General features: G+C 45.3%; 1 protein-coding gene across 1 annotated transcript; it reads right to left on the bottom strand.

Moving 5' to 3' along the window:
- Positions 1-2,032: 2,032 nt before the first annotated feature.
- On the bottom strand, positions 2,033-17,378 carry LOC126986547 (filaggrin-2-like). Its single transcript, XM_050842815.1, has 5 exons — positions 17,337-17,378; positions 12,078-12,112; positions 4,845-9,078; positions 4,544-4,663; positions 2,033-2,422 (listed from the first exon to the last, which is right to left on the bottom strand). Exons 1-5 carry the CDS (start codon positions 17,350-17,352, stop codon positions 2,160-2,162), a joined length of 4,668 nt encoding a protein of 1,555 aa, XP_050698772.1. The 5' UTR covers positions 17,353-17,378; the 3' UTR covers positions 2,033-2,159.
- Positions 17,379-26,899: the final 9,521 nt, after the last annotated feature.

Below are 26,899 nucleotides of genomic sequence, written 5' to 3'. Positions count from 1 at the left end.
TCCTCCACTTCCCTCCATCAGCCTCTTCCACCCCGACAAATGGAGGGAAAAAACAACACAAATCATTGGGAGAAGGGTTTTCCTCCACCCCACAGCTCCTCCACTTCCCTCTACCTCCCTCCACCCATGCACTCCACCACCCTCTCTCTCCCGGTAATTTCCCTTCACTCCCCTCCATACCTCCACCCCCCCTCCCCCCTCCTACGCCAACCTACGCCCCCAACGAGGGTGAAAGACTTGACCTGTTTAGCCATCAGGAGAGCAATTTCCCTCCACCTGATACCTTCAACTCCACTTCCCTCCGCCCCTCCATTTCTCCACCTCCCTCTCTTCCCCCCCCTGACGCGGTGCTCCTCAGGGAAATCATAAATTCATGGATCCTTCGACGCTTCCAGGCCATCCAACTTGACGAGGGGGGGGGAGAGAGAGAGAGAGAGAGAGAGAGAGTTGGAGGGGTGGAGTGTAAAATGTGTGTTGTGTATTTTTTTTTTTTTATGTGTGTGTGTGTGTGTATGTATGTATGTGTGCGTGCGTGTGTGTGTTCGTGGGAGGGAGTGTAAGTAGCCCGGGAGTTAATCTTACAGGAAAACAAACCCAATACCGGATTATCGATGTATTTGCCTTCAGTAATGGAACAAATGGAGCGTCGCAGTAATGGGCCGAGCACAGGACCTGACCGCCGAGGCAGATTAAACAAAAAGCTTCGCGTATTGGTGCAGCAGAGTTAGAAAAATATGCGTTGTTTTTGGACGTGTGTGGGGAGGGCGGGTGTGGAAGGGCTTGTGTGTGGGTCGGGGGGGCTTGTGTGTGGGTGGGTGGGTGTGGGTGTGTTGCTATGGATTGCAAGGAAGATATATATAAATAACTTACTCAATACAGCATAGTTAGAATAGCTATGTAAAAGCACACACAGATACACATGAACAGAGGGAGAATGCAAGAGTTAATCCGGTTGGTCTATACGTTACACTTCCTGAGAACCCATTACTAACCATTGAAATTCTCCTTCATAAGTATCTAACCATAATTTTAATCTCTTAGTCATATTTTCATTAACTTCAAATCTAATTCATTTACTCCATTCATTCACAACACTATTCTCAACCGCTTTTTACATGTTTCATTCGTAAATCTTGAATTATCCAGCATCACTCATATCCACATGTTCTATCAGTTCTTCTCTATTATACTCCTTCACCCATATCAACTTGTTACTCCTCTTGCTAAGGAACACAAGGATGGGATGAGTCTGAGAAGTGTTGCAAGAGGGAGTGTTAAGAGGTCTCGGTGGTTGGGGCTGCATGAGGAGGGAGTGCTTCTTGGCTTGGGTGGTGAGGAGGAGGAAGAGGAGGTGAAAATGGAGGAGAAAGAGAGGTACGAGAAGGAGGTATTGAGGGCGTTAAGTGAAGTCTGGGGCGTGATTTCCTGAGACTTTAATACCCGGAAGCTCGGTCAGACTTATAAGTTGTTGTGAAGAGATACAGAAGACCGTAGCCATGAGAGTGATTGGAAACTTTAGGTCTGGTATTCTAAGGAGTTTGCATGAGCCCTGAGACACTAGAAGAGGAAGAGATTTTAGCGGAAGTGAGACGCAAAACTGACAAAGACGGGAAGAGAGTTGGTGGAAGGAATCGTGGCCATGAGAGGGACTGGAAACTTTAGGTCTGGTATTCTAAGCCCTGAGACACAAGAAGAGGAAGAGGTTTTAGCGGAACGGAGACGCGAAACTTACAGAACCGGGGTGAAATTTGGTGGAAGGAATCGTGGCCATGGGAGGTATTGGAAACTTATGCCTGGCTTGTCAAGGTGTTGGCACAAGCCCCGGGGACGTGCTGCGAGGCGGTGTGGTGATGGGTCGCGTGTGTCAGTCCGTCCGTGGGAGGGATTTGCTCGGCCAACACCATCAGAGGAAGGAATACCGACGAAGCCCTGCACACACACACACACACACACACACACACACACATAAACACCTCTGCTTCCTCTTTTTGTCCCTCATGTGATTATTTATATACTCTGGATTTATTCTCTCTCTCTCTCTCTCTCTCTCTCTCTCTCTCTCTCTCTCTCTCTCTCTCTCTCTCTCTCTCTCTCTCTCTCTCTCTCTCTCTCTCTCTCATTTTCTTTATATTTCTTTCTTTCTCTCTTTTCCCTTCTCTTTAGGCACGTTGGCTTATGTGGTAGAGGTCGGAGAAATAGTCCCTCCTTCCAAAGTGCTTATTTCCTCGTGGGTCATCGCCTGCCCGGGGGTGTTGCTGGCGCTGGGGGTGGTGATGGTATTGCTGGTGCTGGTACTGGTGCTGGGGCTGCTGCTGGCGGTGCTGGGGAGGGTGGGGGTCAGGGTGGGCAGAGTAGGCCAAGGCGTTGCAATCCACTCTGAAGTCGTGGTCGCAAACTTGGAGTCGCTGGTTGAATGCCGTGCCTGTGGAAGGGAGGGACCCAGTGAGGCGAGATGGAAGGGAAGGAGAGATGGGATTGAGGAGGGAAACAGGAATTGGAGATAACAAAAACCAACAGTGTAATCAGGAAGGAAAAGTGAAAGAAAGAAAGAATGCAGTGCCTGTGGAGAGAAGGGACTGAGTGAGACGAGATAAAAGTGAAGGAGAGATGTGATTAATTAAGGAGGGAAACTGATGCAATGGAGATGGGACAGAAGGGCTCGTCATCAGCAGTTTAATTAAAAAAAGAGAAGTGAAAGAGAGAATGCAGTAGCTCTGGAAGGGATGGACTGAGTAAGATGAGATGAAATTGGAGGAGAAGTGATATTGAGGAGAGAAATTCATGAAACAGAGGATGATAGAAGAGCCAGGTCATCTGTAGCTTACTCAGGAAAGAAAATAGAAAGAAAGAATGCTGTGCCCGTGGAGAGAAGGGACCGAGTGAGACGAGATGGAAGTGAAGGAAAGATGTGATTGGGGAGGAAAACTGATGTAATGGGAATGGGACAGAAAGGCACGTCATCAGCATTTTAAATAGAAAAGTGAAAAAAATAGAAGAAAAAATAGGTTCTGAATCGGTTTAATGAGGAAAGAAAAGTGAATGAAACAATGCAGAAGGTAACGGGTGAGGCCAAATGGGTGTGAAGGAGAGGTGTGATTGAGGAGAGGAACGCATGCATGGAGACGGAGGAGAAAAAAAAAGCTTACGAATAAGTTTAATGAGGAAAGAAAAGTGAATGAAACAATGCAGAAGGTAACGGGTGAGGCCAAATGGATGTGAAGGAGAGGTCTGATTGAGGAGAGGAACTGACGCAATGGAGACGGAGGAGGAAAAATATGTTCCTAATAAGTTTAATAAGGAAAGAAAGGTGAATGAAAGAAAGATTATGCCTTGGGAAGGAAGGAAGCGAGTTAAGCCAAATGAAAATGAAGGAGAGAAACTGATCCAATGGAGACGGAGGAGGAAAAATATGTTCCGAATAAGTTTAATAAGGAAAGAAAGGTGAATGAAAGAAAGAGTATGCCGGGGGAAGAAAGAAAGAGAGTTAAGCCAAATGAAAATGAAGGAGAGAAACTGATGCAATGGAGACGGAGGAGAAGAAAAATAGGTTCCGAATCGGTTTAATCAGGAAATAAAGGTGAAAGAATGAAAGAGTATGCCGGGGGAAGAAAGAAAGAGAGTTAAGCCGAATGAAAATGAAGGAGGGAAACTAATGAAACGGAGGATAAAAAATAGTAATTCCATCGGCTTTATAATCAGAAATGAAAGATGAAAAATGAAAAAGGAGGGAGGGTTGAGGACGTGATATTTTAAGCCATAAGAAAAAAAATGAAAAGAGGAAGAAAACACGTATTCAGTCAGGTCACTTCCATAAACATAAATCATGAAGGTACTAATGGATAATAATGAACAAAAACAATATCAAACTACTTAAAACGACAATAATGAACATGATGAAGTAAAAAAAACAAGTCAAAAATTTAAGCCACAATGATCTACCAAAGCAAAGAGAAACAATGATACAGAAAAACAAAATATAGATAACCTGTTACAGTGATGAACCTAATTGCTCAAAAACGTAATCACTCACTATAACACAAATAATAACTCTTACATTATTTCCCCAACGCGTTCCTTTGTCATCATTATCGAGCGCAGGACGATAACGATGGCTGGAATTCGTGTTTATCGAAGAGTTAATAAAGTTGTTTGAACCATCAGTGGAAATGGAACTACACGCGGCGCTAATGAAGATTTGTTGATGGGAATTTTATGATGGTGTTAGGCGAGGCTTTGTACTCTTGATTGCCTTAATTTAGCAGCCGGGGATAGTGATGATGGTGATTGGGGCGTGGTAGTGGTGGTGATGGTGGTAGTGGAGGGGTTGTTAGTGTAATGGTGATGATGATGCTTATATAGGCGATATCGACAGTGGTAATGATTGTGGTGGTGTTGGTGATAGTGGTGGTGGTGGTGGTGGTGGTGGTGGTGGTGCAGAGAAGTCCATTTTCTTATTCTGGCAAATATTGACAAAGGAAACTTAACACACTGACACACACACACACACACACACACACACACACACACACACACACACACACACCTTCGGGACACATGTAGCTGGTCTGGGTCCCGTCCGCGCCGCAAAAGTGGAAGCTCCGGCACTGCGCGGCGGCGTGGGTGTCGGCGTAGTAACCCGAGGTGAGGCCCGCACACCTGAAGCCTGGGGAGGGACGGGCAGGTGAGAGACAGACAGACAGACATACAGACAGATGCTGAGAGGGAATAAAGAACAACCCTCATAAGAAAGGCAATACACGCTGGAAGATGAGAAGCTAAGAGAGTTATTTTCATCACAAATATTTACTTATCGAGGTAAGCACGTAGTATCTGGCTCGACGCACCTGTCTCCGGGATCTGCAGGTGTGGCGGCGGCCGCTGGGCGTCGAGGCGAGGCACATCATGCGAGGCCCAGTGTCCTGAGAGGTCCTGGCCCCTCAGGAGTGCCGCCAGGGACCTGAGCAACGCCTGCTCCTCCATGTCCTTGTTCATGCCTCGCAGCGTGTCCATGAACTTCTTTGAGCCTCGCTGACTGACGGGCCTCGCGGGGCCTTCGACGCGGCCTAAGAACGAGCTTTTGTCCCCAGGCGGCTGCTGCCTGAACCTGTGCTCCGGCGGCGTGACCTGGGCCTCGCCCAGCGTGGCCGGCGGGAATTTTGTGGAAAGAATCCTCGGAGGTGCGACATGAGGATGACCCTGAGTGCTTGTTGGTTCTTTCTTTCGGTGAATGGAGGAGATGGACAGCGATCCTCTCAGCCTCTCCACACGCCCAGGGGAAGCGTGATAATTAGTGTTTTGTATGGACAAGGTGTCCTTGGATGAGCCTGCCTCTGGGAATCGCTCGAAGGTGTAGGCGGGCTGACCATATGAGTCGGTAAGAGGTCGTGATATCACCGGTAGGTGGCGCTGCCTCTCCCCCTGATGGTTTACTTGACCTGTGAGGGTTGTCGGAGATGCCTCGGAAGAGACAAATCTATGTGTGGCACGCACGAGGCTTCCCACCGCTGGCCGTGGCTCTGGGCTCTGGGGCAGCGACGCAGTCATGGCGAGAGGTATCTTGGGTGCCGCTGTCGAGTCCAGAAACGTCGTTATCTCGTCATGAGAAGAATGGAAAGCGCGAACTCCTTCTCGGGGTGAGGGAGGCTGACGGGAAGGATAGGGACGCCGAGCCTTCAAGCTGTGCTGCTGTCTGAAAGGAGGTCCGTCCGCTGAGCCTGCCCGATTGACAGGCGATAAGGGAGACGGCGGAGACCTCGTGTGGTCCCCCCTCAAGCGGATTGTCCCTCCATCCGTCCTGCTCCTGCTTGGCTTCCTCTGTGTCCTTGAGTCCGACCTGCCGGGTGTCAAAGGCCTCCGAGGCCTCGTCTGGGTATCAACGTCTCGGAAGCGTCCTGTAGGATAGTAACTCACTCTGCCAAGCCCCGCATCAGGTTGTCTCGGAATACTGAGAAGCTCTCCTCGAAGCCTAAGCTCATTTTCCGTTGAGAGTTGATCTCTCGGCCTAAATTCGTTCCTTGCATCGGCACTTTGTACCGAGCCTCTTGTTTTGGACACGTTGTCTCCTAGGTGCGACGGGTGGCTCCCTGCATCAGCTGCTTCTGTACTCTGTAGCCGTGATGACTGACTTCCCCTCACACTCGCTCCTCGCTGCCTGTTATTCAAACGTTGTTCTCCAAGTCTCGATCCATCGCTTCTCTGGCTGGACTGCCCCCTTTGTCTCAAATTAAACTGTCCTTTGAGTAGTGAAACGTGTCGCTCAAGTTCTGACTCCAGTGTTTTGAGATGGGATGCGTAGGCCTCGGCGTTGATGTGACCGTCGCTAGACCCTGATAGAGTCACCTCATCCGACTTTCTTGATGACTGGAGGCTCCCTGCGCCGGCCCTTCGGGGTTCTTGACTCACCCTCGTTCGTGTCGCCTCCCCGGTGCTCCGCAGCGGAGATACGGAGGGAGGCATGCGCTCTGAAGGCCAGTAAGACTCGCTTGGCTCTTCATAGACACGCTCAGCAAGAGTCTGGCCGCTCGAGGTGTGTCGTCCCTCACTCGCCGTACTGGCAACACCCTCGTCACCCCGGGAAGGCGGAGAGCCAGACCTTGAGCCTGTATGGTCCTCACACAAAGGTGAGGCATCTGAGACACCCTCGGCGAGTTCCGAGTCATCAGCTGCTGTGTCGTCTCTGCCTCGGACAGGAGTACTGCCTGCCCCGGCAACCCTGGCGGAGGCACTTTCACGGGGAGCAGCGCGAGGAGCATCTTGTGTGGGCGTGAAGGGTCTAGAGGCGTCTGAGGGAAGGCTGCTAACGAGCTTTATATCCTGAGGTAGGCGCGGCTGTGCTTCATTTCGCTGCACCTCCATATGAGTGTGTGAGTAGGGTGTGTGCTGCTCGGGGAGGTGTTGGTGGTCTGTTACGTGTGAAGATGACTTCCCCGGCTGTTGCTGCTGCTGAAAATCTGCGGCCCCCTCGACAACACCCGATAAGTCTTCAGGTGTTGAAAGAGGTGACTCTGTTTGCACGCTTCTGCTGAGTGTATCGATGATGCCGTGGTGGCCCGTCTGGTCAACATCCTCTTGCTGACCGGCAGAACTTATCCTACTCGTTGGCTCGTTCTGTCGTCTTAGGACGCCAAAGGTGACAGACTGGACTGGGGGCGTGTTCTCCGTACGGGATGCATCACCACCCGCAAACATATCGGATAATCTATCATTGCCGTGCTGCGGTGAGGTGTGGTGAAGAACAGGTCTCTCTGGCTCCCTCATCTGGTCTTCAGGTTGCTGTGCTGCTTCTCTAAGCGTGGCCGCAGAGTGGGGCAGCACCCGCCCCTCACGGGACGGCTGCAGCAAGCCTGTGTCGTGGGTACCAGGGTTTGGTGCCACCCTTGACGTGGACTGTGAAATTAGGAATTCTTGTGTTTTCGGCTCCTGTCGTGGAAGCTGGACTTGGAAACCTCGCTGTGATCCCTGACTGAAACGAGGCCTGACGAAAGTCCGCAGCCGAGGCACGCCTTGGCCTCTGTCCGGCTTTCGGTGCGCGATTCTTTGTTCTGTGACTTCCTGCTGACGAACCGGCAGTTGGTGATGACTGCTGAACTCTGTCATATGCTCCTGTTGGTCAGGGGAACTTCCGCTAAGAGGCTGACGCCCTTGGTCATCGGTAGAGCTGGAAGGGACAGCAGGCGTCTGGCTGGAGGTGGCTGAAGTGGTTACTAAGTCTCGGGGCAGCTCGTCTATCGGGGAAGATGCTGTCTCGAGTTTGATACTCTGGGACAGACCCGTAGACTCCGCCTCGCCTGGCCGTCTGTTGGGGTCCTCCTGGTGTGCCGGGTGTTCCTGCGGCTCACTTCCATTTGGCTGCGTTAGAACCTCACTTGTCAGTTCCATCTGAACATCCTTCCGTGGTGGGTCAAGAGTATCTTCCCAGAGCGGCTCTCTACCTACCGTGGCACCAATTTCACCCTCGCTAATCTGGGGATTTTCTGACAGACTCAAAGAAGCTTCACTTCCTTTTGTGTTTACTGGAAGATACGTCTGTGCCGCTTGCGCCGTAGGAAGCAATGGTTGTTTTTCGCTGACTTTCCTTCCGACGGCAGGGAGAGAGGAGGCGAGACTCAAAGACCCACCCTGCTGGTCTTCCATCAGGTCCAGTTCTGGCGGAGGCTCCTGCCGGCCCTCAGGATGTCTGAGCTCTTGCTGAATTCCGCCGCCTGAGATCGGGCGAGGCACAAGTTTAGGAACTAACTTCGGAACGCCAACATTAGGTCTACGAAACCTGAAGCGTCTGAACCGTGCGGGATGAATGATAGCAATCCGGCCGCCCCTCACACCCTGACCTCTGACTCCATCGCCCGCAGCAGGGAAGGCAATGACCTGGAGGGACGCTTTTTCTTTCTCCCCGCCACTGCCCGTGACGCCGCCTTGCGACAACCCTCTGTGCTGGCCCGGGCCCTCGACCACCGCCCCCTCGGGGTTGTCATGGCGCTCCTCTTTGCCTGGAATTACTTGAACTGGATGCAAAAACACACGATCCTCTTCATTATATCCTAAATCAGATTGAAACTCTAGCTTTTGAGAAATCTGAGAATCCTTCTCAAAATTGCCAGAGTTGTTCAGTCTTGCGGGCTGCTGTCTGGGGCCCTCCGCTACATGCTGCCCGCCGGCCATGGCTGTGTCCCTCAGCACGCCGGCAGTCACGCTCGCCTGGCCGTCTTTGAGGCCATCCTCTTCTGTTGACGGCGATGACACGTGTTCCAGGGGAGGCGGTGCAAGGGCGGCCGTCTTGAGAGGATCTCGTCTTCGCGGAAGGAGCCTCACTAATGCAAATCGTCTCTGTGCTGCCTCTCGAAAGCGTTTACGAATCCTTTCCTGGGGATTGTAGAGGCGCGGCAAAGACCCCCTCTGGCCGGGGTGGTTTGTGAGGCGGCGGCCATGGGGACGAAGAGGCCGCGGTTCTCGACGTGGCAGAGAGTGTGGCGGGGCTGGCCTCCTCAATGGCTCGTGCACAGTCTCCGTTGTCTGGTGTTCGCTCCCTGACGGCGGCTGGTCCAGGCGCGGCGCCGCGGCGGACACTTCCTGACTCACACTCTGCAGGGGAAGACGAAAGCCGAGGGTGAAGCAACCTCTCTACATTGTCAGTCCTTTGTCCCTTCCTTCCGTCCTAGTCTTTTCTTCCTGTCATACTTCCCTTCCTCTTCTTCTTCCTTTACCTGTCACTCTTGTTTCACGTCTTGCACATCCTTTCTTTCCTAAATTTCCTCCTTTTCCTGAAATTTAGACACACACACACACACACACACACACACACACACACACACACACACACACACACACACACACACACACACACACACACGCACACGCCTGGTTATCCGGACTGAGGTTCATCAAGTCTGCCGTCAAGCCTTGCAGTCGGACACAAAGAAGGTTCACCAAATTCAATCAGCCGTCGAGAGCCCGTGAGAAAAATCATGGCCAGTAAAAGTCGCCTCCTCCTCCTCCTCCGTTATGTTTTCCCGTCACACTGCCGCTGCCCCCCTCCCCCCCTCCCTCCCTGGCCCACTGCTTCCCGCGAATATCACCCTTCACCACCTCCCTTCCTTCCCCTCTCTCCTGTACCCTCCCTTCCCCTTCCCCTCTCTCCTGTACCCTCCCTTCCCCTTCCCCTCTCTCCTGTATCCTCCCTTACCCTTCCCCTCTCTCCTGTACCCTCCCTTCCCCTTCCCCTCTCTCCTGTACCCTCCCTTCCCCTTCCCCTCTCTCCTGTATCCTCCCTTCCCCTTCCCCTCTCTCCTGTACCCTCCCTTCCCCTTCCCCTCTCTCCTGTACCCTCCCTTCCCCTTCCCCTCTCTCCTGTACCCTCCCTTACCCTTCCTTCCCTCTCCTGTATCCCTCCCTTCCCCTCTCTCCTGTACCTTACCTTCCCCTTCCCCTCTCTCCTGCACCCTCCCGTACCCTTCCCCTCTCTCCTGTACCCTCCCTTACCCTTCCCCTCTCTCCTGTATCCTCCCTTCCCCTTCCCCTCTCTCCTGTGCCCACCCTTACCCTACCCCTCTCTCCTGTAACCTCCTTCCCTTCTTCCCTCTCTCCTGTATCCTCCCTTCCCCTTCCCCTCTCTCCTTTATCCTCCCTTCCCCTTCCCATCTCTCCTGTACCCTCCTTCCCTCTCTCTCCCTCCTTCCTTCCCCTCTCTCCTGTACCCTCCCTCCCCTTCCCCTCCCTCTCTCCCACCCTCGTGCACCCTTCACCCTCCCTTCCCTCGTGTCCCCATCACCGCCCGTCCACCCAGAGTCTACGATCCACCTTAACCACAAATCCAGTTCGTCCACTTTCAGTTTTTATTCTCCTCTCACGGACTCCCCCCCCCAACCCTCCCTTCACACCCACGCCCTCCATGCTACCCTTCCTGTTTGGCCGTCTCTCCTTCACCTCCTTATAGTGTACCATGTTCCCACTTCACCATACAGTGCATTCCTGGACCTTCTCTTATGTCTCTTTTTTAGCCTTTCTCTTCTATGCCCTCATGATGTTTTCTTCTTTATCATTTCATTTCTCTTATTTCTCTTATTTGTCCTCTTTATTACCCATCCCATGCATGTCTCAACCTTCTCTTCTATCTCTCTTTTTTAAACTTTTCTTTGCCCTGATCCTATTTCTGCTGTTTTCCTCTTTGCTACCCTTCCAATGTCTCTTTTTTTAACTTTTCTCTTCTTTTCCCTTATCCTATTTCTGCTGTTTTCCTCTTCATTATCCTTCCAATGCATCTCTCAACCATCTCATCCGTCTCTCGTTTTATTTTATTTATTTATTTATTTTTTTACAGCAAAGGAGACAGTTCAAGGGCGTAAAAAAATAAAACAATCATGAAAAAAAACGCGCTACTATTTTCTTCTACGCCATTATTGTTTCCTAATCCATTATGTATTTCTTCTTCACTGCCTCTCTTTTTCTTTAACTATTGCTTCCTTTTGACCTCCTTCCCAGTGCTTCCTTCAACCTTCCCTTTTCTTCCTCTTTATCGCTTTCTCTTCTACGCTCTCAATCCCTTTTAACATTTTTCTTCACGAGTATTTTCATTGACGTTTTTTTCTTATCTGTTATTTTTTTATCTTTAAACATCTATTCTCCTCTTCTCCCACTCTAACTTTTATTTCTATTTCCCTTTTCCTTCTCTTTATCGCTTTCTCTTCTACGCACTCAAACCCTCTCAACATCTTTCATCACGAGTATTTTCATTGACGGTTTTTTTTCTTATTTGCTATTTTTTATCTTTAAACATCTATTCTCCTCTTCTCCCACTCTAACTTTTATTTCTATTTCCCTTTTCCTTCTCTTTATCGCTTTCTCTTCTACGCACTCAAATCCGCTTTTCATTTTTCATCTCGAGTATTTTCATTGACGTTTTTTTTTTATTCTTATTTGTTATTTTTTATCTTTAAACATCCATTCTCCTCTTCTCCCACTCTAACTTTTATTTCTATTTCCCTTTTCCTTCTCTTTATCGCTTTCTCTTCTACGCACTCAAACCCTCTCAACATCTTTCATCACGAGTATTTTCATTGACTTTTTTTCTTATTTTTTCATTTCTTTTCCTATATCACCTTCTTCTCTTCTCCAACTCTCCCTTTTATTTCTATTTCCTTATCACATTATAGCATCCTTAATCTCTTCTATCTCCTTAATGAATATCCGTTACGTCTCCCACGACTTTCACCTACGTTCTTTATCTCCAAATCCCTCTCTCCTTTCTCTTCTTTCTTCCTTCCTTTCATCTCTCCTACGTTTCCCTCATTCCTTCCATTACTCCAGTCTACCCCTCCTCCCCTCCTCTTTAACCTTTTGACCGTGTACCAGCTTCCCTGATCACACTTTCCTCTCTCCCTTCCTCCATTCTTTCACGCCTTAATCCTTTCCTTTGTTTATCTCTCCCTCCTTTTCCTCGTCCCCTTCTAACCTATATCCGCATGGCACGGGCTGAAGCAAACGTTCTTTTTTGTCTATTTATTTAATTTTCTTTTAGTTGCGCTGTAGAGAGAGAGAGAGAGAGAGAGAGAGAGAGAGAGAGAGAGAGAGAGAGAGAGACTCACCTTGACAACTATTCCAAGGAAGAGAAACGCGAAACCTGAGGAAGAAAAGGAAAAGAAGAGTCAACAATAAGATAATAATAATAATAATAATAATAATAATAATAATAATAATAATAATAATAATAATAGCAATACCAGCAGCAGAAGCAACGGCCCTCAAACGCTTAAAACTAATAGGAATATTCCGGTAATTTTCACATATTAAACAAAGCCGGAAAAGTCGACGGCTGCATAATGGAAAGAGATGAACAATAAGACAAAAAATTCGCTTCGTAATAACATGAACACAACAAAAGTAAAGAAGATTTGGCTCAAGTTTTGCCTCAAAGGAAAACTTACATGACCACGAGTCGAGTGAAATGAAAATAACGAAAGAAGAAAAGAAAAAGCGCCAAGTGAGAGGAAAAGAAGAAAAGAAAGGAAGAGTATAAAAGCGTCAAATGAAAAGAAGAAAATAAGAGAAGAAAATAATAGAAGAAAAAGCGTCAGATGAAAAGAAGAGAAGAAAAAGCGTCAAATTAAAAGAAAAGAAGGAAAGGCGTTAAGTGAAAAGAAAAGGAAAGAAAAGAAAAAAAAAAGAAAACCAAAGAATAGTTAGGTGACGATATGAAAAAAAAGAAGTTACACACACACACACACACACACACACACACACACACACACACACACACACACACAAACATACACACACACACAAACATACCTCATCCCTTCCATGTATCTCCCTAACAAACGCAGCCAAGAAAAAGAAAAAAAACATGAGACCAAAATATAAAAATAAAGGTCACGAACTCCATAAAAAAAAAAATCATTGAGAGAACACGGAAAAAGAAGGGCAAAAAAGGGTGGGAGCGGAAGAGTCATTACCGGCCACATAATTATCCGGGTCGGCCTTAATTGCCTGGCTGCCGGGACTACACACACAGGTGAAAGAAAAAAACACAGGTGAGGCTCGAGGGGGAAAAAAAAAGTGTGGTGATTTTGACTTTCCAATTTGACGTACGGAAAAAAATACTGTTATTGGCGCTCCGTCTTTTTAGGGGTGACGTGTATTTTTTGGGGGGGCCTTTAAAAGTGTTCTAATTTGGGGCAGGTAAGGTAAGGCAAGGTAAGGCAAGGCAGGGTAAGGTAATTTTAGGTTAGGTTAGATTGGGTTAGGTAAGGTAAGGTTAGATTAGGTAAGGTTAGGTTAGGTTAGGTTAGATTGGGTTAAGTAAGGTAAGGTTAAATTAGGTAAGGTTAGGTTAGGTTAGGTTAGGTTAGGTAAGGTAAGGTAAGGTTAGATTAGGTAAGGTTAGGTTAGGTTAGGTTAGGTTAGGTTAGATTGGGTTAGGTAAGGTAAGGTTAGATTAGGTAAGGTTAGGTTAGGTTAGGTTAGGTTAGGTAAGGTAAGGTTAGGTAAGGTTAGGTTAGGTTAGGTTAGGTTAGATTGGGTTAGGTAAGGTAAGGTTAGATTAGGTAAGGTAAGGTAAGGTTGTGATACTGTAAGTGGTGGTGTTGATGGTGATATGGTGATGAATGCGTTGAGATGAGGATGATGATGGTGATATTGGTAATGCTTTTTTTAGTGGTGGTGGTAGTGGAGTTGACATCGGTGTTATGAAGATGATGGTGGTGGTGATGGTGATGAATGCGTTGATATGAGGATGATGTTGATGATATAGGTAATGCTCTTTTTAGTGGTGGTGGTAGTGGTGGTGATGGTGATATTAGTGGTGTTGACTTCTGTGTTGAAAGTGATGATGATGATGATGATGATGATGTAGGTGGTGAACAAGATGAATAAAAAAAAAAGACATGAAAAAAGAAGAAAGAAATCACAAGGAAGAAAAAAAAGGATGAAAGGACGAGGGCAAGTAAATAATTGAGGCAGTAAATGTTTTTGAGTCCTTTGTTTGTCCCCGCGTTGAGTGTTGTTCGTGTCTGCCTGTAGCTCCACGTGCGTTCCTTGCCCTCCCTCCCCCTTTCCCCCTCCCCTGAATGGCGTCACGGGCGTAATCGGATAGTCGGGGGGAATCGGCTGTATTCCCCGGCGGCTTTTGCGGGATCAGGTCGTGTTCGCCTCGGTGTGTGCGCGTCGCTTTTGTTTGTGTTTGTGTTTGATACGCCCGGTGACACGTGCAACCTTCCCCTGTTGGTTCCATTCTTCTTTCCTTCTTTCCTTCATTCATTTATTCATTTACCTATTCATCCCTTTCTTCCCTGTTGGTTCGTTTTCTCTCCTTTCCTCGTTTTTTTCCTTTCTTCATTCATCCATTCACTTTTTCCTTCCTCCTATCCTTTCTTATCGCTTAATGTGACGTTTTATTCCTTCCTTTCTTCCCTGTTAGTTCGTTTTCTCTTCCTTCCTTCTTTTCTTCCTTTCTTCATTCATCCATTCATTTCTTTCTTCCTCTCATCCTTTCTTCTCGCTTAATGTGACGCTTTATTTCTTCCTTTCTTTCTTTACTTTCTTCGTCCCGTTCTGCCTACCTTTCTTCATTCGTTCAGTCCTAATTCGACATCAAAATTCTTATTATTACTCAATCAAATATTCGTTCCTTCATTCGATATCAAAGTCCATATGACAAAATTTTACGCTGCGGTGATATTCAAAGACTTCACCTGTTTTGCTAATAAGCCTTCCTGACACGTGTTCCCTTCTATCAAATATGCGTTGCGTGTTTCTTCTAATCTCACTTGTATCCCTTTCCTTTTTTATTCGTCGGAGGCTTATAAATAATCTTATCCGGCTTGGAGATAGTAGTGTGTTCACCTTCCCCTGAGGCTTCCTGACACGCGGCTTCTGCTCAGCGTGTGTTGTTTTCTTTAATCTTACTCTCTGCCTTCTTTTTATTCTTTCGCTGTGATTTGTAGTTTTTGTGTGTGTTTAACCTTTATTGAAGCACTAAGTCGACTTATTTTTGTTTCCTACGACAGTTTGACACGTGTTCTCTTCTGCTCAGCGTGTGTTGTTTTCTTTAATCTTACTCTTTTCCTTCTTTTATTCTTTCGCTGTTATTTGTATTTTGTTATGTGTGTTTAACCTTTAATGCAGCACTAAGTCGACTTATTTTTGTTTCCTACGACAGTTTGACACGTGTTCTCTTGTGCTCAGCGTGTGTTGTTTTCTTTAATCTTACTCTCTGCCTTCTTATATTAATTCCCTGTTATTGTATTTTTTTATTATATGTGTTAAAGCGTTCTATTAGTATTGGATTCCTTGCGACATCTTGATACGTGTTCTCTTCTGGTGTTTCGTTTTGTCTTACTTATGTCCTTTCCTTTATCTCTTTGCTCCTATTGTCTTTTTTTTTTGTATGAGCTGTTTTTTGTTGTATTGGGTCCAATTGTGTTTTATTTCCCGCGGCATCTCGACACGTGTACTCTTCTGTTTTTTTTCAGTGCGTGTTATTTCCTTTGATCTTATGTGTTTTTTTCTTCCTTTATCCGTTCGCTGTTATTGTCTTTTTATATAATGTTTACTCGTTTTTGTAGAATTGGGTGCACTTATTTGTATTCCCTGCCACATCTGGACACGTGTCGTCTTCTATCCAATATGGGGTTTCGAGGAAGCTTACTCTCAATTTCCTTCGTCGTATTTGTTTGCCATGAACGCAAGACTCCGGCAGTAATGGGGTCCGTTGCCAAGACAGTTAATTTTGTTTACTTTTATTTTATTTGTTTTGTCAACCGCAGGGAATCCATTTGTTTATAGGATGGCGGAGATTTCTTTCGGATTTCTCGAACTGAAAAGACGAAGGCAATATAAACACATACATGATTTGGTACTTCAATGACGGGCGCTTGTGGAAATAGGTATACATGATTGAGACAAGTAAATTATAGAGCGTAAACGGTCAAAATTTATTATATCTTACTTTGGGTTCCTTTTAACGAACTTTTAACGAGCTCATCACATGCATTGGGGCGGAAGGTCACTGCTGAAATGTATCTACTAAATCACCAAACTCTGTCCCATCAAAGCGCTCCATAAAACCCACAGATAAACAGTAACATCCAGCACAGTAACAGACACGATACCAACGCAGGATTGTACCACCACCACCACCACCACCACTACCACCATCTCCACAATAATAACAGCAACAGCAAACTACCAAAACAACAACACGATCATCTTCAATTAACCCAAACATCGTCACTAAACTTTACCACTATAAGCACCACCAAAATCACCACAAGCCACCACCACCACTATGAACTCAACCACTACCGTCACCACCACCACAAATACCATCACCACCACCACCATCAACAACAACAACAACAACAACAACACAAACCATGAACACCACTACCACCACCACAAACCACCACCACCAAAAAATCCCACCCACTCCCACCACCACCACCACAGCAAAAAAATTCACAACCACAACCACAAACACCACAAACATCACCACTTCACCACCACCAACACAATCATTAACATCACCACCATCACCACCACACACCACCATCACCACCTCCCCGGAGACTTCAACCAACAAGCATCGGGGCGCCGCTGGATGAGTATCAACCACTCACTGTTCACACGATTTTTGTCACTTCTGAATGTGTTAATTTTTCCTTCTATGGTACGGGACGAAAGAGGAAAAAGGGCAGCGATGGGAGGATGGGAGGACGTGTCGGAGTTAGTGTGCTCTGGAAGTCTGGTTTAAGCTGTTTTTCCTGCGTTTTGTTACTAGTTTTCTATTACATTAAGGGAAAGCGAAAAGAACGGCAATCTATACGGTGACTTAGGGGGTGTGAATATCCTCCTCTATAGATTCTTCAATGGGTGTTGATAGATAGAAAGAGAGGTAGACAGATAATTTGATTGATAGATAGTGAGTGAGAGATAGCCAGATAGATAGATAGATACGTATACCACCTAATTGGAGAACTTCATAACATGTTTCTTTTTTTTTTTCAGTGTCGTCGGTAACAAAGAAAACGGGACCTTTATGGAGAACGTAAGTACCTATCTATTTAACACTCTTGTACGCAATGGGGTTGTATAACACTTCAGCAACTCAGTATTTTCCGTTTCAAAAGTATCAAAACATCTGGAAACCTGTCGAGATCAACCGTATTAACTCCACTGTCCTAATCTTCACATCCTCAAAGTAGAATTCAACACCGCATTGCCACTTCTTTGGACCCGTTGTTGCGTCTCCTTTGAACACAGGGACAAAAACGATGCTACTTGTCCTTTGATTATGGGCACAAAAACGAAAGAAATAACAGTGTGGTCGAGATAGCCAAGGCACGCACCGAACAGAAGCTTCATGGCGAACCAGCGATATACAAGCGGGCAGCGGGGCGCGGGGCGACTTATAAAGGCTTCTGGAGGTGGGGGCGAAGACTGGGACAGGGGAGGGAGGGTGGGGAGAAGGTATAGGAAGGAGGGTAGTGGAAGGGAGGGAGGGGGGAAGAGGAGAGAGAACGTGAAAGGATGGATAGCTGGATGGACGAAGGGAAGGACGGAGAGAAGGGGAATAGGTTGAAGGCTGAAGGAAAGAAAGAAATAAGGAGAAAAACTAGAAGGAGAACGCGTAGGTGGATATATACTGAGAGAAGAGGGAGAAAAGGTACGTGAAATGTGGGGAGAAGTGTTGGTGAGGAGAAAAGAAAGCGGAGTTAGAGGAAAGGAAGATGAAGGAGGAAAGACAAGAACTGCAAGGGATGGGAATAGAAGGAAAGAGTGAGAAAGAAGCAAAAGAGGTGGTAGGATCGAATTAGGAAAGGTAAGAGAGGAGAGCCAGGAAAGTAAACAGGTGTAATAGAAGGAAGGAAGAGAAGAAAGAAGATGTATTAGAGTAAGAACAATAATGACGACAGATAAAAAAAGGAAAAGGATTTAGAGAAGAGAGGAAGGGAAGGGAATGCCGGGTAGGGTGAAGGGAAGCAGTGCAAGGTGAAACAGATGTAATAGAAGGAAGGAAGAGAAGAAAGAAGATGAAGTAGAGTAAGAACAATGATGGCGACAGACAAAAAAGGGAAAGGATTTGGAGAAGAGAGGAAGGGAAGGAAATGCCGGGTAGGGTGAAGGGAAGAAGGGCGAGGTGAGGGAGTCTAGGAAGGCTGGCTACTGGTTCAAGAAGGGGACAAGGCCGGGGAAGGGAAGGACACGGCCTGCTATATCGCTGTCATTGGTTATTCGTCGAGGATATCTGTTTAGTGAAAGATGTGTTTGTTTAGTAAATGAAGTTTGGGGTTATGGATCGAAGGTATGTAAGCCTCGTAAAAAAAATTGTAAAAAAACATGTTAGCCTGCTATATTGCTCTCTTTGGTTAATCGTCGAGGATATCTGTTTAGTGAAAGATGTGTTTGTTTAGTAAATGATGTTTGGGGTTATGCGTCGAAGGTATGTAAGCCTAGTAAAAAAAATAGTAAAAAACATGTTAGTTTAGGAAAAGACGTTAGTGTGCGAAAGATGGTTAAGTTTAGCAAACGATGTGTTAGTTTAGTTAAAGATGTGAGTAAATGTTTTGCAAAATATTCGTTATATTAAAAGAGGAATTGATTTTGTACTTTACCTTACCAGTAGATATGTTTCCTTATTAAAAGATCTTTCCAGGAAATGGTACCTTTTCAAAAGCACTGTTACCTTAAAATTAGATCATGTTATCAAAAGATTTGTTACATTACAAAAAGACGTTACAAGCAGCAACAGGGACTGCGAAGAATCGTTGTGGTTCTTTATTTTATTTTTTTACAGAAGATTCAACAAAAGAAAGATATATGAAGGTTAAATGGACTTAAAAATACAGTCTTGACGATAAATCACTTCGCAGAAAATAAATAGATCTGAAAACACACGCACCTACTTCAAAACCTTTAATTGATTTCGAAACAAAATTAAAACGCTTAACTTGAATATGGAATAAGAAAGAGAGGAAAAATATGGATAGTTAAACGTAGCAGGGTATCAGGACACCTCTCCTCTCTAAATTGATTCCTCTTTTTGGTCCCTCCACTCTATTTAGGAGCAGTAAGTAGCGGGCTTTTTTTTTCATTATTGTTTTCTTTTGTTTACGCCCTTGCACTGTCTCCTCTGCTGTAAAAAGAACAACAACAAAAAAAGACAGAGACTCAGACGGACAGACAGGCAGACAGTGACCCAGATACGCAACACCGCCGACCCACAACAACGCCTGCAGGAAGCCTCAGCGCCGCTAATAACGGAATTAATTTTCGGGCGGCAAACAAATCCGCCGCTGCAAATATTGGCCGGGAAATTTCAATCAAGTAGTGACGACACATCCTCTCTCTCTCTCTCTCTCTCTCTCTCTCTCTCTCTCTCTCTCTCTCTCTCTCTCTCTCTCTCTCTCTCTCTCTCTCTCATGTTATCATGTTATCTTATCAATTGCAAAAGTCAACTTAAATATATCTGTCACCTACAGACCTCCCGGGCAATCACTCGATGACGACCTTGAAATGTACAGCGTCTTAAGGCAGTCACTTAATAACAGCGACTCACTGATATTAGGAGACTTTAACCTCCCCCATATCGACTGGGCGACACTGTCAGGTAAAGAAGGCGAGTCACATAGAATGATCGAATTTCTAGAAGAAAATTATCTAAGCCAAATGGTTTCTGAGCCAACTCGACAAAATAATATACTCGACCTTGTTATAACGACCCAAGATAACCTAATCAGTAGTGTCACGGTAGGAGAACACCTCGGTTCTTGCGATCATAAATTAGTGCGCGTCGACATTAAAGCTCAATCATCTGTGACTGAAAATAAAGTAAAGGTGCCCAATTTCAAAAGAGCTAACTTCGTAGAAATCCGACAAAAACTAACAGAAATACAACTATCAGATGACGGCAACGTAGAGGAAGCCTGGCTAAGCCTTAAAAATCACTTACTCACTCAGCACAACACATTCGTCCCCTTGTGCGAGAAGCGAATTAACACTAATAAAAGCCCACCGTGGTTTAATAGCGAAATTAAACAATCAGTCAATGAGAGAAAATTGTTTTACAGGTTAAAGAAAGAACAAAGCACGCCCGAAAACATTAGACTTTATAATGATGCCAGGCGACGAGTAAAAAGACTAGTAGGTCAGGCAAAGCGTAGATACGAAGAAAATATTGCAGCCAACTGTAAAAATAATCCGAAATCTTTCTTCAGTTACATAAACAACAGAAAGGCGATCAAAAGTGGTATTGGACCTTTAACAAACAGCGACGGTGCACTAGTGACTGACAGCCAACACATTGCAAACCTCTTAAACAATTACTTTTCCTCGGTGTTTAATACTAACAATCTTCCTCTCGCTACCACCAACACCAGTACTATTGTAAATCTCGAGCATGCATTGCCTAATTTTGAAATAACAATCGATGAAGTCCTTAAAGCTCTCCATTCACTTAAAACAAATAAAAGTCCTGGACCTGACAAAGTATATCCAACTCTGCTGAAAGAAACAAAGAGCGAAATACTCTCCTCCCTCACAACCGTATTCAATATGTCCTTGCGACAAGGCATCGTCCCTTCAGATTGGAAAAAGGCTAACGTGACACCGATTTTCAAGAAAGGAGACAAAAAAGTACCAAGTAATTACAGGCCCATTAGTCTAACTTCGGTTGTAGGTAAGCTACTTGAGGGCATAATTAGAGACAAAATTGTGAATTACCTTGAAAGCCACTCATTGATTGGGGACTCACAACATGGCTTCCGAAACAAAAGATCCTGCCTATCAAACCTATTAACCTTTTATAACGACCTCTTCACTGTTTATGACGTAACCAAATCACTGGACGTAGTCTATCTTGATTTCTAGAAAGCGTTTGATAAAGTCCCGCATCATAAATTACTTTACAAATTAAAGCAAATAGGTATTGACGGTCAAGTAAACCAATGGATCGCGAATTGGTTGAGCAACAGACAACAAAGAGTAGTGATTGACGGATTTAACTCAGAGTGGGCGCCTGTCACTAGTGGCGTGCCTCAGGGCTCGGTCCTTGGCCCAGTGCTCTTCATTATTTACATCAACGACGTGGATGTTGGACTCAATAACCGCATTAGTAAATTTGCAGACGACACAAAGATTGGCAACTCGGTTCTCACTGACGAAGACAGGCAAAGCCTCCAAGAGGATTTGCACAAAATTTCAGCTTGGTCGGATAGATGGGAGATGCCCTTTAACGTAGACAAGTGTCAGGTCCTTCAAGTTGGAACGAGGAATAAGAAGTTCGAATACGAAATGCGCGGCGTTAAACTCAAAAGCGTTCAATGCGTCAAAGACTTGGGGGTCAAAATCGCGTCAAACCTCAAATTCTCACAGCAATGCATCGATGCAGCAAATAAAGCGAACAGAATGTTGGGCTTCATTAAAAGAAACTTTGTATTCAAGAATAAAGATGTAATACTTACGCTCTACAACAGTTTAGTCAGACCCCACTTGGAATATGCGGTACAGTTTTGGTCTCCCCACCATGCAAAGGATATTGCTAAATTAGAAGGTGTTCAGCGTCGGGCAACGAAAATGATCCCTTCCTTGCGCAACAAATCCTACGAAGAAAGGCTTTCTACCCTTAACATGTTCTCTCTTGAGAAACGTCGCCTCCGAGGAAAACTGATCGAATGTTTTAAAATACTTAATGGTTTCACGAATGTAGACAGATCAACATTGTTTATGATCGATGACACTTTGCGCACGAGGAACAATGGCGTAAAACTCAGATGTAGACAAGTAAATTCAGACTGCACCAAATTTTTCTTCACCAACGTTGTAGTGCGAGAATGGAATAAGCTTCCACCGTCAGTGGTCCAGTGTAACACGATTGACTCCTTCAAAAATAAGCTCGACCGTCACTTCCTTCAACTTAATATCAACTAGAGTAGAAATGCAACGTTTTGGAGTCTTCTGATTAATGTAAAATCACTTAGGTTTAAGGACAGACCACCAAGTCTGGACCATGGGGTCTGTGTGGTCTGATTTTCTATGTAAATCTATGTAAATCTCTCTCTCTCTCTCTCTCTCTCTCTCTCTCTCTCTCTCTCTCTCTCTCTCTCTCTCTCTCTCTCTCTCTCTCTCTCTCTCTCTCTCTCTCTCTCTCTCTCTCTCTCTCTCTCTCTCTCTCTATCTATCTATCTATCTATCTATCTATCTATTTATCTATCTATCTATCTATCTATCTCATTTATCTATCCATATATCAATTTACGTATTTATCCTTTACACACATGCAAACATACCTACAGAGAGAGAGAGAGAGAGAGAGAGAGAGAGAGAGAGAGAGAGAGAGAGAGAGAGAGAGAGAGAGTCTGGTATTTCAATCAGGTGTTCACAAAGGTCTACCTGAACTTCCCTCCCTCCTCGTAATTAGGGTTCGTCCAGGTAAGCAAATCGTTCATTGTCTCTAATTAGCTGAAAGGTGAACACGAGACGAAGGCAGACATGCAGTTAGACAGACGGACAGACAGATAGACAGACAGAGAGACAGACACAGACATACAGACAGACAGACAGACAGAAGAGAAAGGAAGACAGGAAATAGACGTAAAGACAGGAATAGCGATACCAACGAAAAGGAAAACAAATATATAACAGATTTAGACAGACAAACAACAGGACAGAGAGAGAGAGAGAGAGAGAGAGAGAGAGAGAGAGAGAGAGAGAGAGAGAGAGAGAGAGAGAGTTTCATCCAGACAGAACAGACAGCATGATAAGAAAAATAAGAATGGTAGAATAGACAAACTAACAGCAGGATAGCGACAGACAGACAGACAGGCTCACAATACTCTTTCATTTCCTTCCCTTCAGCTTCCCTTCTGTATTTCCTTCCCTCTGTGATCTAAATTCCTTCGAGGCGAGAGTAACTGGACACCGTGGCACTGAACTTAATACAGGGTCCAATCGGTAACCCTTTCTAGCATGTAACGTTTTTTTTCTTTCCTTTTTGTATATTTTTGTTTAACTTCTGCTCTTCCGCTTACCGTAAAAAAATATATATACAGTCTTGTTTTCTATCCCTTGGTGTTTGTTTGTTTGTTTTCTCTATTTTTTTTCTTTTATTTCTCTAACTTCACTGTCGCTCTCTTTTAGTATTCATAACCTTGTCTGTTTGGGTCTATATCATTTTTTTAATTCATTATTTTCCCTTGATGCGCTTTTATGGAGCTCAATAACAACAACAACAATAATAATAATAATAATAATAATAATAATAATAATAATAATAATAATAATAATAATAATAAAAAGTTATGTTAGATAATATACAAAGTTCAATTAGAGCTACAATTTTTACATCCTTTTGAAGCGTCGACTGTTCCGGCTTTTAGTTGTACCCACTCGACTATTTTCCCACTAAAATGGTTTGCTTTTAAAACTGTACCGAAGCTCCCACACACACACACAATGGAAATATACTCAGGAAAATGTTTTGAAGATACGTTTTATTCCCTTTTACCCCGCTAACAGCCTTTCTTCCTCCCTCACACCGCGCCCTCTCCATGCTTTTTCCTTACATTAGCTCCCCGTGCTCCCCTTACCCTATCATGCCCTCGTCTCCTCCCCTTTCACTTCTCTCCCTTCCTACCCTAGCGCTGCCTTCCCTTCCCCCCTTTGCACTGTGCTTTCTGTCTCTAGTTTCTTCCCCTGCTGTCCTTTCCCCCTGTTACATTCGATACCCTTCCTCCCTTTCCCTGCGTTCCCTTCCTCCCTATAACACTGCTCTCCCTTCCTCCCTTTACACTGCACTCCCCTCCCTTTTATTGCCCTCTCTCCCTCCCACCTCTCTATTTTTTCCTCCCCTCTCTGATTCCCTTATATTTTTCCTCTTCTTTTGTACGCTTGTCCCCTGATTCACCTCTCCCTTTCTCTCTCTCCCTTGTGTGTGTGTTTTTCTCCTCCTGCACTTTTCCTCTCTACCTCCCTTCTCTCGCTCCCTCCTTCCCTCTCTCCCTTCCTCCCTCCCTGTGACCCGTTACCTCCCATGAAAGTGAAAATCTAGGAATCCTGTTCAAGAAATAAGAAGCCAGTTTCCTTAGTCTTGTCTCCTTCTCTTTCTCCTGCTCCTCGTCCTTGTCCTCGTCCTCCTCCTCCTTCTTCTTTCTCCTTCTCCTTCTCCTCCACCTTCCCTTCCTTTCTTCTCAACTTCCATTCCTTCTTTATTTTCCTCCTCCTCGCCTATTCCATTTCTTAAGTTTATATTAAAGAGTTGAGTTCCTCCTCTTCCTCCTCCTCCTCCTTTCCCTTCCTCTCTTCTTACCTTCCTTCCTTTCTTAATTTTCCTTCACTTTGCAGTTTCTATTAGTTACAGAAGTGAGCTCCTCCTCCTCCTCTTTCCCTCCTTTCCTTCCTTTCTTTCCAACTCATAACTTTCCTCCTCTTGGTAACCTTCCTCTTCTCTTACTTCCTCTTCCCATTCCTTCCATTTCTATCATAGGGGAGAGCGGTAAGGTTGAGTCTACGTACAAGGGCAGGAAGACAGTGTTAAGCCAAGGCATCGTTTAGGGTCAGGGTCTTGTGTTAAGGAAGGGGACGGAGAGACGTGTGGGGCTGGCAGGAGAGGGTGACACATGTAAGGGTGGGAATGGACAGGTGGGGCGAGGACAGGTGAGATATCGGTGACGGCAGGTAACTCTAGTTCTGCGGGGGAGGGGGGAAGGGGGGCTGTTTGTGTGTGTGTGTCTGTGAGTGTGTGTGAGAGGGATAGGGAAGGTGTTGTGTGTGTGTATGTGTGTGTGTCTGTGTGTTTCTGTCTGTCTGTCCGTCGTCTTGTCACAATTACGTACACACACACACACACACACACACACACACACACACACACGAAATCAGGAAACTAAATTAGAGAGTTAATAAAAATACATTCCAGCAAAGTTTAGGTGAAGGGAAAGTGAAAAATATATAACGAGGCGAAGCGAAGAAAAAAAAAGTGTGGAGGGTGACCTTGACTCCCCCCCCACACACACACACACACACACACACACCTGGAGCTCATCTCTGATTCTGTTTTACATAGAATCTAGAGCCATGCATGTGGGCAGTCTGTGGCCACTCAGGGGGGACTGAAAAATAGCCTGCTTGTGGCGGCGGGCGGGACAGGAACCTGCGTACTCCTGGACGCCTCGGCTGCACGCTGGCCACTCAGCCGAGCCTTCCTTCACCCAAAAAAAGCAAAATCTTACGAAATTGCTTCAGTGATAAAGTCATTTGTTTGTCTTTATTATCATTGTAGTTCGTTATATTTATTTATACATCATTGTTTTTATTAGTATCATTACTGTTGTTAATACTACTATATATAGTATAATAATCATCACAATATTATTATTTGTATAATCTATCATATTTGTTTGTTATTATTAATTACAACACAAACAATCGCAACGATCAACAGTTCGGGACACTCGCAGCAGCCGAGCCACACAGACTGACGAGGCAGAGCGGGAGGCGCAGACCACAGCCTCGCAGCGAGAAAACAATTACTAGCATTACGCAACGAACCAATAAGAGACGCTCCCCGCCGAGTCCCCCTCCCCTCCCTCCCCCACCCTACCAGGCAGGTAATAACAACTTTCCCACACCTTGACGAGGCAGGTGACCCCCGTGACGCCGCCTTGTCCCCGGCCTCAGCTCCTGGCCTCATTATGGTTGTTGTTATTATTATTATTATTATTATTATTATTATTTGTAATAGTGGTAATAGTGGTAGTAGTAGTAGTAGTTGTAGTAGTAGTGGAAGTTGTAGTGGTAACTGTAGCTTTATTATAATGCATTTCTAGCATAATTATCTACACCCTCATAATTTTTGTTGTTGTTTTTGTGTTGTTATCTCATTTTTAAATTTTCATCGTAGCGGGGTCCATCATCACAACCATCACCACTGCCAGCATGATTGTAATAATTAAAGTGTATATTAAATTCCCTTGCTCGACTTCCCGACGCAGTCGGAAGTAATAAGAAAATATTTTGCATGATATTACACATATTCCACGTCTGAATTTATTTTGCTGTACGTGAAAAGTTTTAGAATCTCTCTCTCTCTCTCTCTCTCTCTCTCTCTCTCTCTCTCTCTCTCTCTCTCTCTCTCTCTCTCTCTCTCTCTCTCTCTCTCTATATATATATATATATATATATATATATATATATATATATATATATATATAAAGAGAGAGAGCTGCCTCCACAAGTTTTCCTGGGCAGCGAATAAAAGCAGGTGGGAAAGGTGTAATTGCATGCCAAATATTCCCTTATTACCTCCAACTTTGTCATAAAACCCCGCGCGGGAATTTAATATTTAGCGACGGGCCTTTAAGCTTACATGCGCGCGCGCGCACACACACACACACACACACACACACACACACACACACACACACACACACACACACACATAAAATGACTGGTATGTTGGTGCCTTAAGTTGTGAGGTGTGTGTGTCTCTCTCTCTCTCTCTCTCTCTCTCTCTCTCTCTCTCTCTCTCTCTCTCTCTCTCTCTAAGAAACACAATGAGAGAGAGAGAGAGAGAGAGAGAGAGAGAGAGAGAGAGAGAGAGAGAGAGAGAGAGAGAGAGAGAGAGAGAGACACCGACAGATAGAGAGGTAGATCTATAATATATGCATGTAATTTAGGATACGTAGATAGAGACAGAGACAGACACACAGAGAGAGGGAGGCAGACCCATGATATATACACGTAATTAGGGCCATGAAGCAGCTGTACTCTTGGTGTTAAATCTCCTGAGAGCACCAAACTTCACCTCGCCGCCAGCTGCCGCCCGGACGCAGATGGGCGGGCGGACACAGCGGCGGCCTCGGTAGGAAAAACATTGGAAGATGAAGCTCTTATACAATGTTCGCCTTACCCTGAG

The sequence above is a fragment of the Eriocheir sinensis genome, chromosome 62, assembly GCF_024679095.1.
Source record: "Eriocheir sinensis breed Jianghai 21 chromosome 62, ASM2467909v1, whole genome shotgun sequence".
NCBI classification, from domain to species: Eukaryota; Metazoa; Arthropoda; class Malacostraca; order Decapoda; family Varunidae; genus Eriocheir; species Eriocheir sinensis.
This window is presented reverse-complemented; position numbering and strand designations above follow the sequence as displayed.

Bases quoted from the DNA above. Each gene is read 5' to 3' on its own strand.
- LOC126986547 (XM_050842815.1), bottom strand. The intron at 9,079-12,077 runs GTGAGTCTCTCT...CTTCCCCTGCAG, and splicing joins TCCTTGGAATAGTTGTCAAG to AGTGTGAGTCAGGAAGTGTC. The intron at 2,423-4,543 runs GTGTGTGTGTGT...TCCCTTCCACAG, and splicing joins CAGCTACATGTGTCCCGAAG to GCACGGCATTCAACCAGCGA.